At 31.8% G+C, this 13,705-nt stretch overlaps 1 protein-coding gene across 1 annotated transcript; it reads right to left on the reverse strand.

The window, feature by feature from the left end:
- Nucleotides 1-7,222: 7,222 nt before the first annotated feature.
- Nucleotides 7,223-11,058, reverse strand: LOC123224879 (haloacid dehalogenase-like hydrolase domain-containing protein 3). Its single transcript, XM_044648625.1, has 6 exons — nucleotides 10,669-11,058; nucleotides 10,454-10,560; nucleotides 8,909-9,017; nucleotides 8,640-8,801; nucleotides 7,889-8,062; nucleotides 7,223-7,479 (listed from the first exon to the last, which is right to left on the reverse strand). The coding sequence occupies exons 1-6, from the start codon at nucleotides 10,942-10,944 to the stop codon at nucleotides 7,450-7,452; spliced, it is 858 nt and encodes a 285-aa protein (XP_044504560.1). The 5' UTR covers nucleotides 10,945-11,058; the 3' UTR covers nucleotides 7,223-7,449.
- Nucleotides 11,059-13,705: the final 2,647 nt, after the last annotated feature.

The raw sequence follows: 13,705 nt of genomic DNA on the forward strand, positions 1-13,705 counted from the left end.
AGTGACAATGAAATCATTTGCTACAGATGCGAGAAAGTTAGTAGCATTTAACAAGAGTGTTCTCAACTCATGAAGAGAAAGAATGACAAGAAATTAAAAAAAAAAAAAAGTGTTTGTGACCACTTAGAGTTAAAATGATAATTCAAGTGATGAAAGTGAGCCAAAAAATAAGAGAGTCAATTTGTGCTTCATGTCCATGAGCGAATTGGAGGAAAAGGTTAGTAATTCTAACTCTTAATCATTTAATGAATTGTAAGAAGTAATTAAGTCTTTAATGGATGAATAAAAATGCATGCATACTAAAAACAAATTATTAAGAAAACAATTGGCATGGATTAAAAATGAATTTAAATCATTCACACAAGACCATGATAAAATGAAGAAAGAATTAGAAATGGTTTGTAGAAACACATTTCATGATTATATGTAATCTCGACAGAAGTGTATCTATATGTCTACTCATAGCCATGTGTTTCCTAGGATGATGTCTGAAGGTGAAATGCATATGCTCCTATTATCTAATATGCGGACAAAAACAAAAAATTTTAGGTCAAAAGGAAACAATTTTGATATGAGTGAAAGTGAAATAAGATTCCCCCTATACTTAAATTGAGTAATGTCTTCATTGAACGTAATAAAGTAAAGAATTGTGGGTTTAGTGTACTCTCTGTATCAGAATGATCTATATTCGAGCATTAAAGTGCTTATGCTTGTATTGTCGTATCTTTTAATCTCAGAATAGAAATCGTTAAGGCAAAGACAACAAAAATAAACTGAATACTCATTATCCATTAAGTGCACAAAAATTGATACAATAAGTATAAAAACAAAAGCAACCAAATAATCGATCAAACAAAAATAGGGCACATTCCTAGCTAACCCTAGATCTGCCTTATGGTTGCTGTGCTTTATTTGCCTTTGACCCATCACAAAGACCTATAAATCATCATCATCTTCCTCTTTCTCTCTACCCAAGAATACCAAACATAGATAATTGTTAGAATTTTTGGAGTCTTAGAGGCTAAAAGGCAGAAAGGAACCTTTAGAAATCAGTCTTGCCACGTGAAGATTGCTTGGAACTATGGAACTAAAGTAAGTGACTACTTTTATCAAGTATTGTATAATCTATTGTCATGTTGTGAAGTTGTTAAATTGAATGCAATGAATATCTTGGTTATATGTTTATCGTGTGTATAGGTTACTAGTAATGATCCATTTGATTAATTTAGATAATATATTGATTTTGGATGATAATTCATAATATCTTGAATGAATAATATGCCTTGTGTTGATGACAAAAGCCATTTTCTAGTATGCATGTTGGTTAAGCAACAACAATTAGTATTGTAATCAAGGATTATCTTCTATGAATATATGTGTATTTATGAAGATAGTATTTTTCATGTTGATGTTTTAGTCATGGATTTACTTTCATGATATGAGAATTTTCAGAGACGATCCTAAAGAAACATTAGATTGAAACCTGTTTAGTATGATTAATTGACATGAATTTGAAGGCAATGTAGTGGGATTAGATGGCTAAAATTTCAAAAGTCAACAAGGAAGATGAAATCAAAATTCTGTAAAACCTTGTTACATGCTTGTGTGTTGCTAGACACATTGTCTTGTATATTTAGAAAAGAATAATTCCCATGTAGGTGAAGCTCATAAGTGTGTTAATTTGGATCAAGTACAAGCTTGTGTGGTATAGGACACACGGTCATTTATCTAGCCCCAAGTTGCATAACTGTATTTATAGTTTGCATGGTCATGTATAAGGAATTAAGTACACCCCCGTATATGGAAGACACACCCTTATGCATAATTGGGGAGTTTAGGAAGGAAAGTGCAAGAAGTTAGCAAAATTTAAGATAGTTATGATAATGACTATTTTACCTTTATGAGAGATAAGTATGAGGAAAATACACAATAAGGTTCTAATAGAGGCCATTATAAGCATATTGGCTTTAACGAAGGCAATATGAGATGACATTATGATGAGAGTGCCCGACCCTATATATGACAACACAAGAGAGATTTTGGGGTGTCTAACTATATAGGTGACGACACAAACCCAACCTGGAGTGATTTCTAGTCGAAACATAAAATGATGTATTCTTTTTTTTCATTGAGTTATATGTAGTATGACCTATCACCAAGTTATTTACAATATAGATGCCAATGAGCTGTGTGTAGTGTAGTATCACCACTAAGCTATATGTATTATGGCAAAGAGAACATTAGAGCTAGTCTGTGTGATCGTCTATGTGTAGTGTGACCTATCACAAAGTTATTTGCAGTGTGGATACCACCAAACTGTGTGTAGTGTAGTATTGTCACCGAGCTAGTATAGTATGGCAATGAGAGCATCAAAGCTAGTTTGTATGATCGTCTATGTGATCTTAGCCTAAAGTATAACCAGTAAGTGTATTGGGTGCACTCTGTATCTAACATCTAGGATGTCGTATATTTTCACCAGATATCTAGGATGTTAATATACATTATGTGACAATAGTCATATAGAATGATGCCATAATTAGATATTAAACATAGGGTATCAAAATATTTGGATGGACATCTGAGATGTTGTAAAACACCCACGATACCATAACGAAAATGGAAATGAAACACCAACATTCTTTTATTTGTATTATTTATGTTATGTGTAAGGAATCGAGAGGTTACTTATTTACTGAATGTGTTTCACTTATCGTGTTACTTCTATGATTTTATAAGTATGTTTATAAAGTAGCAGGGCAATGGAGAAGCTAATGGGTTAACTCAAGATGTTGCATAAGTAGAAAGTATTTTAGTCATATGTCTATGTAGACTTCATTACTATATGGATTTGTATTAGGATTGATTATGCACTTGATAAATTGTATTTGAATTTTCAAACATGTTGTTTTTGGATTGGGATATGTATGATGTTTTATTAAATACACTTATAAGATTGTAGAAGTTTAATGGTTACCATGCATTTTTTATATTGTTGCATATGTTTGAGAAAAGTTTAAGTTAACACGTCTCCTTTGGTGCATATTTCAAGTAGATGTATGTATTTAGAGAAGGGTATTACAAATCACATCTTAACCGAAGTAATTTAGATTAAATCACCCACAAAGATTTCGATCTGGTTGGAATCACACCTTATTTGGTACGATCTGACCATTATTGCACTAGGATTGTGATTTGACATGATCACTCATTAGCTAGTGCAACTTGACAATAATACACCTTATTAATGTGACTTTGGTTGTCAAATCTAGATAGATTATCGAGTTTCACTCTCAAGAGTATATTTGTCAATTGGGCCTATTGAATCGAGCCCAACACATTCAAACTTGAGCCTAATCTTTTTTTAGGCTTAATGCTTAAGGCTTGCCCATTCGAGCTTTAGTTTTTGTGTTCAAGCTAAATACATTATATTTTTGTATTGTTCGTTCTTAATATTTAAATAAAATAACATAAATATCATTTGACCATTAAAACTAACAGTTAACTTTAGACAGAATAGTAGGTCTTACCTAAGTTGTATTTGGCATAACCTGTCATACTCACAGGTTATACCAAACTGTGGCCCACCAAATGACAAACCTTCTAAGCTATGTCTACCCAAGGCATGGCAAGGTCAGGGGCATGACCTAGGGCCCCTTGGGTCGTACATCCATTAGTCTTTAGCAAACTAGTATGTCATACTATATATATTTTAAAATTAATTTATTTTTTTCATGGTTCATGTTGGGTCAGACTCTAAGGCCCCTGACAAGGTTGCACAACCCTTGAAATGTATATATAGCATTACCAAATTAATTTTCAATTAATATATTCTTTTATAATGACATTACAAAATTCATCATGCATGACCGTCACGGTCGCACAACCCCCAAAATCTATATATAGCATTACCAAATTAAGTTTCAATTAATAGATTTTTATAATGACATTACAAAATTCATCATATATGACCAAATTTTGTTGCTTGGAAGGCTTACCATGAAATCTATGATGGATTGTGAAAATCAAATATTTATTTTGTTTTGCTTGAGGAGTAGTTATATATTCATGTGCATTTTTTTACTTAGGAATACATGTATTTTAAAGATATGAGCTTGAAATTATGTTTTTTTCACTTGTTTCTTTAGAGACCTACCTGCATGTTTGGAAGATTATTGGTTTTGATATGGAATGTTTATGTATAGGTCAAGCAACTCTCATTTCTTCTGCTTCTTCTCATCCCAACTACTAGAAGCACTAACATCATTCTTTATCCATCTCTTCTTTTCAGTAGATCCTTCACATGCAAGAGCAATGACTCTTTCTCTTCTTTTAGGCACCTTCTTTGTACCTCGCTTTTACTGGGAACTTGAGGTGTACGAGTGATATCTTACCTCTCTTTTTTAAATGATTCATTTTTGCCACAATCTTGACCTTTTTCTTAAACATTCTTGTCTTGAGATTAATTTCAATGGTTGGCTAGTGTTTGGTGAGATTAAATCAAAAGGGTTTATGTAGATTTTGTAAGAAACATTATAGATTATGAAAGTTTGTTTAGCAAGACTAAAAGATAATTCCTAGGCTTTACAATATATAAGTAAAAATAGATTGTTAAAACTAGTATTATATTAAAGAATATAACCCTTGATGTTGAACCCTAACTTATGAAGATCAAAGCACAAGAAAATATTTGAAAGTCTTCATAAGTTAGGGTTAAACATCAAAGGTTGTATTTTTGTGATATAAAACTAGTTATAACTATCTATTTTTACATCTTTATAATATAGCCTAAAGATTATCTTTCAGTTATGCAATAAATAGTTTCAAAATCCATAGTTTTTCTTTCTAAATACACAGAAACCTTTTTGATTTAATCCTACCAAATGATGGCCTACCATGGAGATTTATCTTGAGACAAGAATGTTCAGGAAAAAGGATCAAATTGTGGCAAAAATGAATCACCTAGACAGGAGAGAACGGATATCACTCATACACTTTAAGTTCTTAGTGAATGAGATGATGTAAAAGAGGTGCCCAGAAGGAGAGAAAAAGTTACTGTTCTTGCAAGTGAAGGATTTTGAAAAGAAGAGAAGGAGAAAGAATGATATCGATGCTTCTAGTAGTGAGGTCGAGAAGAAATGGAAGAAATGAGAGTTACTTGAGTTTTTAAGCAAATCTCATTCTTATTACCTGTATGGAAGGAAATTTCAATCATGAAAGGGTTTTTCTTTTGGACATATAGGTGCTCATAAAATTTAAAAGGTGTTTATCTTAGGTGCATTTCCTTTGCTAGTTTATATCTTTTTTACTTATCTTTAAAGGGAGAAGTAGTGTGGTCTTAAGGAGCACCTGGTTTCAACTCTCCTGAATATTGCTCAAGACATTAAACAAGGACCTTATAAAGGGGTTCCCACTCACTCTAGAGGTTTGAACATTGATATGAATGAGTAGTTCCTACAAAGTGAAAGTCATTTGACTTATTCACCATCTTCTCCAAAGAGAGGTGGTGGTACAAAGCTAAACCTGAACAAGCCACCCCCTTCAAAGGGTAATGATGGTGACAACAATGCTAATTTTGTTTAATAAATTGTTGGCTTATGTTTGTTTTTTTTTTTTAAATAAAGATCGTCCATAATGTTCTACCTTCATGTTTATGGATTATTTTTGTTGTAATTTGGGTAGAAATATAAAAAAACAAGTAAATTGTCATCATGTTTATGGCACGTGTAATGATGATGAAATTGTCATAATGTTAAACAACCCCACTAAAAGATGGCGACAATTTTCATGTGTCAAAACTATTGTAGACAGCTTAATGTGACACATGGATGCACATTGTAAACATATTCATTGAACTGTCATGACCAAAGGATATTCATATGGATGGTTGTTTTAGTGTTTATAGAATAAATCTTCTAAACACCACGGGTGCATTTGATCCTTTAACTTGAGGTTGTCAAATCGTCTCATATAAGAATTGATATGGTTTGACCTTATTCAACATGTCGTCCTAACTGAGGTAGCCATAAAGATAGTAATTGAGTATATCGTGAGATATATGGAAACTATAGTTGATCAATAAAAGATTCATCATTCCTAAATACAGGAGAAAATATCTCGCATAAAAATACTAAATGATATTTATGACTGTTTGAATTTGTGGCTCAATTGGATAAAGTTGTAATCTAGTTCGTGTTAGTCATTAATGTGTGTCAGTTCATATCAAGAAACCACTGAGATAGACATACATTTATGTCTCAACCTTTAGAGATATTAGTTGATAAAAAAATTAAATTACATATAATTGTGATGTTATAAAAGCTTAAAAAATGTCCATTAACACCCTGTCATCCAAGTGATCATGATATTTTGCTAGAGGCTCAAATTCGATCCAAATCTAGACACTACAAGTTCGATAAAAAGTTTATGGGTCACACTTAGTAAGGAGTTGAATTGAACCTAGAGATGAGAATTATTTGTTGACAATCTTTGTGTTTAAAGAAGAGAGAGATATCGCGAATGGATTGGATTTGCCCAATAGGGTTGAAAGGGTCCGGTTTGACCATGTATTGATGAAGTGCATGGTCATCCATCATGCAAGCCATCCATATAGTTTGGTGGAACAGGTGTTGACCATGCACATGCATGGTACCAACTGGCACCATACAAAAGAAAATGTATCATTCATTCCACCCATGTAGAGCCGAACAACAAATGTCGGTTGTGCATGTTAATATGCCAATCATGCATATGTCTTGGATAAGAACTGTGCACAGTTGACTTCTAGTCGTGCTTGGACTCCACCTACATATATTAATAAAACATGTTTTTTGCAAGTGGTATGAATAGAGTGAAGAAAAACCCTAGTTGAACACTCTTTACCTTCTCCTTCTCGTGAATACCAAACATCCAGTCAAGAGCTCTAACAGTCTCTTTGTTTGAATTGCCTCTTTCTTGTTCGTATTTTATTTAAATACGAAGACATCAACTTCCAAGAATTGAATAACACAGTGTCTCAAACCACCCATCCTTGACTTAACTAAAATAAAAAATTACCGGTTTTCTCCAAAGATGCAAACAGCTTAAATGTGATAAACAATAATAACCTGCTTTAACACCTTCATCATTAGGATTCATTAAAAAGTATTATTTAATCAAAATATTTTGTAAAATATATTAACATTCATAATAATAAATATGAAACCCAAGCAACACTTAATTATAATTCATTTAAAAATAGGATTATTTTTAATTATATTATTGTTAGGTATAGTCTTTTCAAATACAATATTACAGAAAACACAGTGAAAGGTTATATACAATATATCAAACCCTGTAACTTAATCCAAAACAGTACTTTTACCAACAGCATACTCAAAAATCTCAAATTCAACCCTATACAATATGTTAAACATAAAGCCTCATTTAACTTGTCCTCCTGACCATGTTCTCTCAAACCTTTATCCCAATCCGTCGAGCAACCTGCATTAACAAACTTCAATTACATTACACTTTAGAGAAACTGCAAACCTGGCACCAAAAAAACCCTCATTATCAAAAACTAAGGTAACTTCGTCCGATTTTAACACTAAAGCTAATCTTGTTATACCTGTGACACCAACATCACAATAATGCAAAGTATTGATGAACAGATACAAAATTTTGCAGGTTTTCATCACTAAATTTGTACTCGATAATGGAGAGTACACTAATATATACAAATTAACATCAAAATTGTCCATGTTGGAATATTTCAAACGAAGTGAATGATAATAGTAACAATATAGTCAAGATTCTGAAAACAAGTTACATAGTACATAATGCCATGATCAGATCCTCTCCACCTTTTCTGTCCATTTTCACTTCTTTGTTGTTAAAAATTAGAGCTTACCTCCTTAAAGGAGTGAACATCACTTCCCCAAAGCCAAGCATCACACCCTGCATCTCTGGCACCCCACACATCATTCCTACGATCATCCCCTACATGGACAGCATCCTCTGGGTTAACTCCCAGTAACTCACAAGCTTTCAGAAATATTGTTGGATTTGGCTTCTCTGCTTCAACCTGTTTAGAAAATAAACAAAAGAATCATCAATCATATTCCAAATATATACACTCCTGAATGTACAAGAAAACTTTAGTTTACTTGTAACCATATTTATAAATCATTTAAAAAGAGTATAACAATAATCTTTAACCAAATACAAATTTAATATTGTATTACATTATGAATCTTACAGATGTGAGATACAATATATAGATAATTTTCTGTTGCTTTAAAAACAAGCAGGAATAAAATTCATTCAAATATAAGTTGATTAAAATTTAACCAATAATAACTTAATTTTCCTACAAATGATGCAAAAGTTGATAGAAGAAGCCACACCAATGAAAACACAGATTGCAAGACATTCATGCAATTTATCTGTCATCTAATAAACAAATTCAATAAAAGAAATACCATTCAAGGATTCTCTACTTCTTTATTAATAGGAAAAAGGATAGTTGGATCAACCATGTTGATCATCCATGATTCAATTGTAACATGCTAAGAAGTAAAAGGAAGTAGGTATACTCTTCACACATTTGCTTTTTTGCATAAAACATCTTTAGAGAAACTAAGAGAGGCCTTGGTACTTACTTCAGCTGACACTGCAACAGCATCAAACCAATGATCACAATCTAAAGCACGCAATAGAGGCCTTAATCGGGTATCAAAATTTGACACAACAGCCAATTTGACACCTGCTTCTCTGATAGCCTTAAATACTTTCTCCGCTTCAGGATCACATAGGTGCCAAGCCTATCAAAAAAGATTCAAAAACAAAGGAAAATGGGAAAAAAAATCATCAATAATTATGACTGCAATGCAAAATTCAAAAAAGGAAAAGAAAATATTGACCACCCCACCTTTTCAGTCATATAGTAGTTATAAAGTTCTTCAAAGTACTGAGAGTCTGAGCAGCCAGTGGAAGAACTGACGATAAATTGCCAGAAAGGTCTTCCATCATTCACATATCTGCAAGAAGTTTTTGAAAGTACATCCAGTCAAGGGTAAGAAGGGAGAAAAAGGTCTAATAAATTTTGCAATTGAAATAGTATGATTCAAGAAAATAGGATTTATAAATTCTGCAGAAATTGATTCATATATAAACTTAGATCAATTTATCCTTGAGCAAAAGAATCTGATACAACACAAACGTATGAGTCCATTTATCATCACTTTTCAACAAGTATATAGTCTCCTGCAAGATTAAAACATTTTTTAGAATTACTGGATTTTGACCCTTAAAAGAGAATGCAAGAACATCAACAAACCACATCAAATTCAAAAAAAAAAGAATTAGAATCTATAGTTGATAGAAGACTCACAGTAACCTTAACAAAAGGATAATAGCCTCAAATTTATTTCAGGTCTTAAATTACATAGGGAAATAAACTTATCTCGACAGAGTCTTAGATTACCTAGGGAAATAATTCTTAAGATCACTATTAAGAAGAACTAAAAAACATAAAGAAAAGAAGGAACTACTGACTAACTCCACGAAAACTTGATCACATAGCATATAAAATTTCCTGCAATGCTTTCAGATATAGTAAAAATAATTTTCATGAAGCCACAATTAGATTGAACAGATTCATCTTACTATGCTATCAATTTCATTTTATTATTCACTAAGCTGATTTTATTATCCCAATCTGAAATAGATGATAAACTATGTCCATGCAGCTGGGCAAATACCATCAACAAAAAATCACCAAAGTGTAGTAACACATCAATGTGCATGCCTTTCCAAGGCAACATATTCACCCTTAATTGTCCAGAAAAACAAAAGCAGAATACGTGTCAGCATACATGTAAAGAGGCACTTAAATCCCTACCTAAGACACAGTTGAAGCATTTCACCAACAATTAGTGATCTGGGAATGCTTCAATCAGCCATAAGTCATTTTAAAACAAGTCGAAAAGCGCATTGCAAAGCATAAAACCATGTATCAATGAAAATAACCACTTACAATTCCCAGGTTTACAGGCAATAATAAAAATAAACAAATAAATATTATAGAGAATTACCACTTACAAGCAAGGTTAAAAATAAATAAATAAACCAACATGGATATGGGAATGCTTCAATCAGCCATGACTCAATAGAAACCAAGTCAAAAAGCACATTACCAGTCTTTTAAACCAAATATCATACAGAATTACCACTCACAATTCCAAGAATCACTGGTAAGAATATAAAAGAAAAAAAGAAAAATATGTTTTTTGAATTAAAACTGTTCGTAAGATACACAAAATTAGAATAGGAAAAACCACACAAGATTACACAAAAAAGGGAAAAGTTACTAAAGAAAGAGGGCAATGTTACGCAAACACAGAACCCACAAATATAATAATCATGTTGACAAACTCTAAAAGAGCACATAAATTTATCATAGAAAAAATCATGCCTGAGACGAGATTTGCCCCATGGTTGCTCATAAGCCCTTCGGTATCGGTTCAATATCTCAACTTCTGAATAAGCCACTCCATACTTCTCCCCAATCTCTCTATATATCTAATCATAAGAAGAGAGAGAGTCAAATCAATTAAAGAAAACAAAATTCAGAACAAAATGAATGCAATGCAAAATTTAAAAATAAAAAAAAGAAAAAAGATTTAATACCTGGGCCATGGGCTGAGAGGGAACAACGAGAGTACCAACAGCGTCAACAAGCAAGGCCTTGTGGGTGATCTCACCGTAAAGAGACCTCCTGTAATCTTCATAATCTTTGACTCCAAAAAGGTCAAACCCAACCCCTATGGCTTCTGTTGCAGCAGCGGCCGAAGAAGCAGAAGAAGAATAAGAATGGTGGAAGATTGAGCCACGGGTGTTGGAATTAAGGTTCAAAGTGATTTGAATAAACCTAGAGAGCTTCGTTCTTGTAGCCATTAGAGCCATTGGTGAATTTCATTTGGTTTTGGTTTCAGTTGGTCATAGGATTCTACCGTCTTTGTCTGGGAATGCGTGCCATGAACATACAACGCAATCGCATTAAAACCATTCCCTTCAATCTCATTGTTCCTGTCAATAATTATAATTTTTTTTTAATTTTTATTATTAAAGGATAAATGAAAATGACACTTTAGAATTCCGTCCTACAATAATCTCATTGTAACTACTAAATTATGGGAATTATTGATTAAGGTATAAACTTTTAGAAAGGCCAAAAGACTTATTCCCACTCAGGTAGGGTGAACTTTTTGATTTATACCCTTCAATTTTTTTAAATTTAAATATTTATCCAACTTCTATTAGAATTTTGGTTAGAATGAAAGATAAAACTATTATTTTATTTATAATATTAAAAAATTATAATTTTATCCTTTTTTTCCTATAGATTTTAAAAACTAATAATTTTATCTCAATTTCAAGTTTTTCAACTTTAAAAAATAATTTTTTCCCTTCTAATACCTAAAGTTTCTTACTTTCCTCTTTAATAACAACGATCACTGAAAGATAAGACGAAGAGACAACAACTATTTTCAGTAGATTTCTCTTCATCTCTTCGTCGACAGAGACGAAGAGACCTTTTTGTCTCATCTGTCCTCGACGAAGAGACATTTTTGTCTCATCTGTCCTCTCTTTGCTGACAACATCATCTCTCTTTGTCTCTTGCTTTTCCAACCTCTCTCCTACACGTTTCTAGCATCTCTTTCACAGGTGCACTCTTTGTGCTATTGTGGTTTTTGCGGTTTTGGTCTGCGATTTTCTTCATCGAAAACATGCGATTTTGGTCTCATGTTAGTTCAAGTGTCAAAGAGAAAGTGGGGCTAACGTTAGGTAGAGAAGGTGTTTGGATATGGAGGAGCTTCATCGCTGAAATAGAATGTACAGACCATTTAAGGGTGAAACAAAATTTTCAAAAAATTAGAGTGGGCAGTTGCAATAACAAAAAAACTTAAAGAGAGGAAATCCTGAAGTCGAAAGTTAAATAGTCACTTTTCAAATCTGAAAAATATGAGATTAAGAAAAAATTGTTAGTTTTTAAAATTAAGAGAAAAAATAGGATAAAATTATAATTTTTTTAATATTATTGATAAAATGACAGTTTTACTTTTTATTCTAATAGAAAAATCTAATAAAAATTTATTAATATATAAATATTTGAGTTTTTAAAAGTTAATAGGTATGAGTTTAAAATTTCATAATACTAAAGCATTTTGGCCTTTTAGAAATTCCTAATAGATTAATAAAAGTGATAAATTCTTCAATTAAAAGATAATTGTTGACTTGCATGAACAAGTCAACAATTAGGACAATATATTAATTCATATTATCTCAACACTTTTTATATATTCATGTTATAAATATAACAAAATAAATATTACGAGAAAGAAGGGCCAAAGGACTATTTCCCATCTAAATTTAGTGGATTCTCAAAATAATATTTGTGAGGCTTGAAAAACTTGAAATCTTACCCATTGATCAATTAAGATTAAAATTTTGAATAGAGACAAAGATAAAATTATCATTTTACTAATAATATTAAAAAATATAAAATTTATTACATTTTTTTTCTAAGTTTTAAAAACTAATATTTTATCTCTACCTAAAGTTTTTTAACTTTGAAAAAAAACATTCTCCCCCCCCCCCCCCCAAAAAAAAAAAAACTTAAGGTTTTTTTCTTCTTCCCTTTGACAACTATTTTTGGTATTGACGACCTTTTATTTCTAACATAAATAGTTAGCCAATGTACGAAAAATAATTTAGAATAGATCTCTTCGTTAGAGATGAAGAGCGTCGATAAAGAGATCTTCAGATCTCTTCATCGTTGGATCTCTTTGTCTCCAATGAAGAGATCCGTTTTAGATTTTTTTCTGTGCATCGGCCAATGATTTAGGGTAGAAAAGGGAGGACATCAATGTTGGAGATGGTGGCTAAAGGGTGAAGAAACAATTTTGGGGTGGGGGGGGGGGGGGGGGGGGGGGAATGTGACTTTTCAAAATTAGAAAACTTTAAGAGAGAGTGAAGTTATTAATTTTTAAAATTTAGGAGAAAAAGAAATGAACTTTATATTTTTTTAATATTATTAATAAAATATCAATTTTATCTCTATCTCTAATAAAAAATTTTAATGACAATTACTTTATGGGTAGGATTTTAGGTTTTTTAAACTTTATATTTTGATAACACAACTAAACCAGAGGGGAAAATTGTCCTTTGCCCGAAGAAGAAGAGTAGTGAGCAGGTTTGGATTCCAACTGAGTTGAGCTTGACTCGGTTTGTATATAGTAGAACTTAAGTTCGAGCTCGTGAAAACTAAGCTCAAACTCAATTCAAATTTAGCTTAACTTATTTTGAGCTAGAGTTTTTAACTATTTCATTATTAAATGGTGTCTTTTAATACATATTGATCAAAACGTTATTTTGTATCAAAATTTTTAATTGTTAAATTTTGTGAGCTCAAGCTTGAGCGAGATTATAAAATATTGACTTGTTTGAATTAAATTTAAGTTTAAACTTAAATAAACTCAATTTAAATCTAACACTAATTGCGAGACAGATTCAAAACAGACAAGAAGAAAATAAGAGCAAAAGGTTATTAAGGAAAGTGGAGAAATGTGAATGTACATTATTTTTCTTGGATGATTTTCATTTGCACAATCTGGGTGGCATTTATAGGTGGGAAAATGTCAAAGAAATCTTAACTGTAAAGCGA

Source organism: Mangifera indica, chromosome 9 (genome assembly GCF_011075055.1).
Source record: "Mangifera indica cultivar Alphonso chromosome 9, CATAS_Mindica_2.1, whole genome shotgun sequence".
NCBI lineage: Eukaryota > Viridiplantae > Streptophyta > Magnoliopsida > Sapindales > Anacardiaceae > Mangifera > Mangifera indica.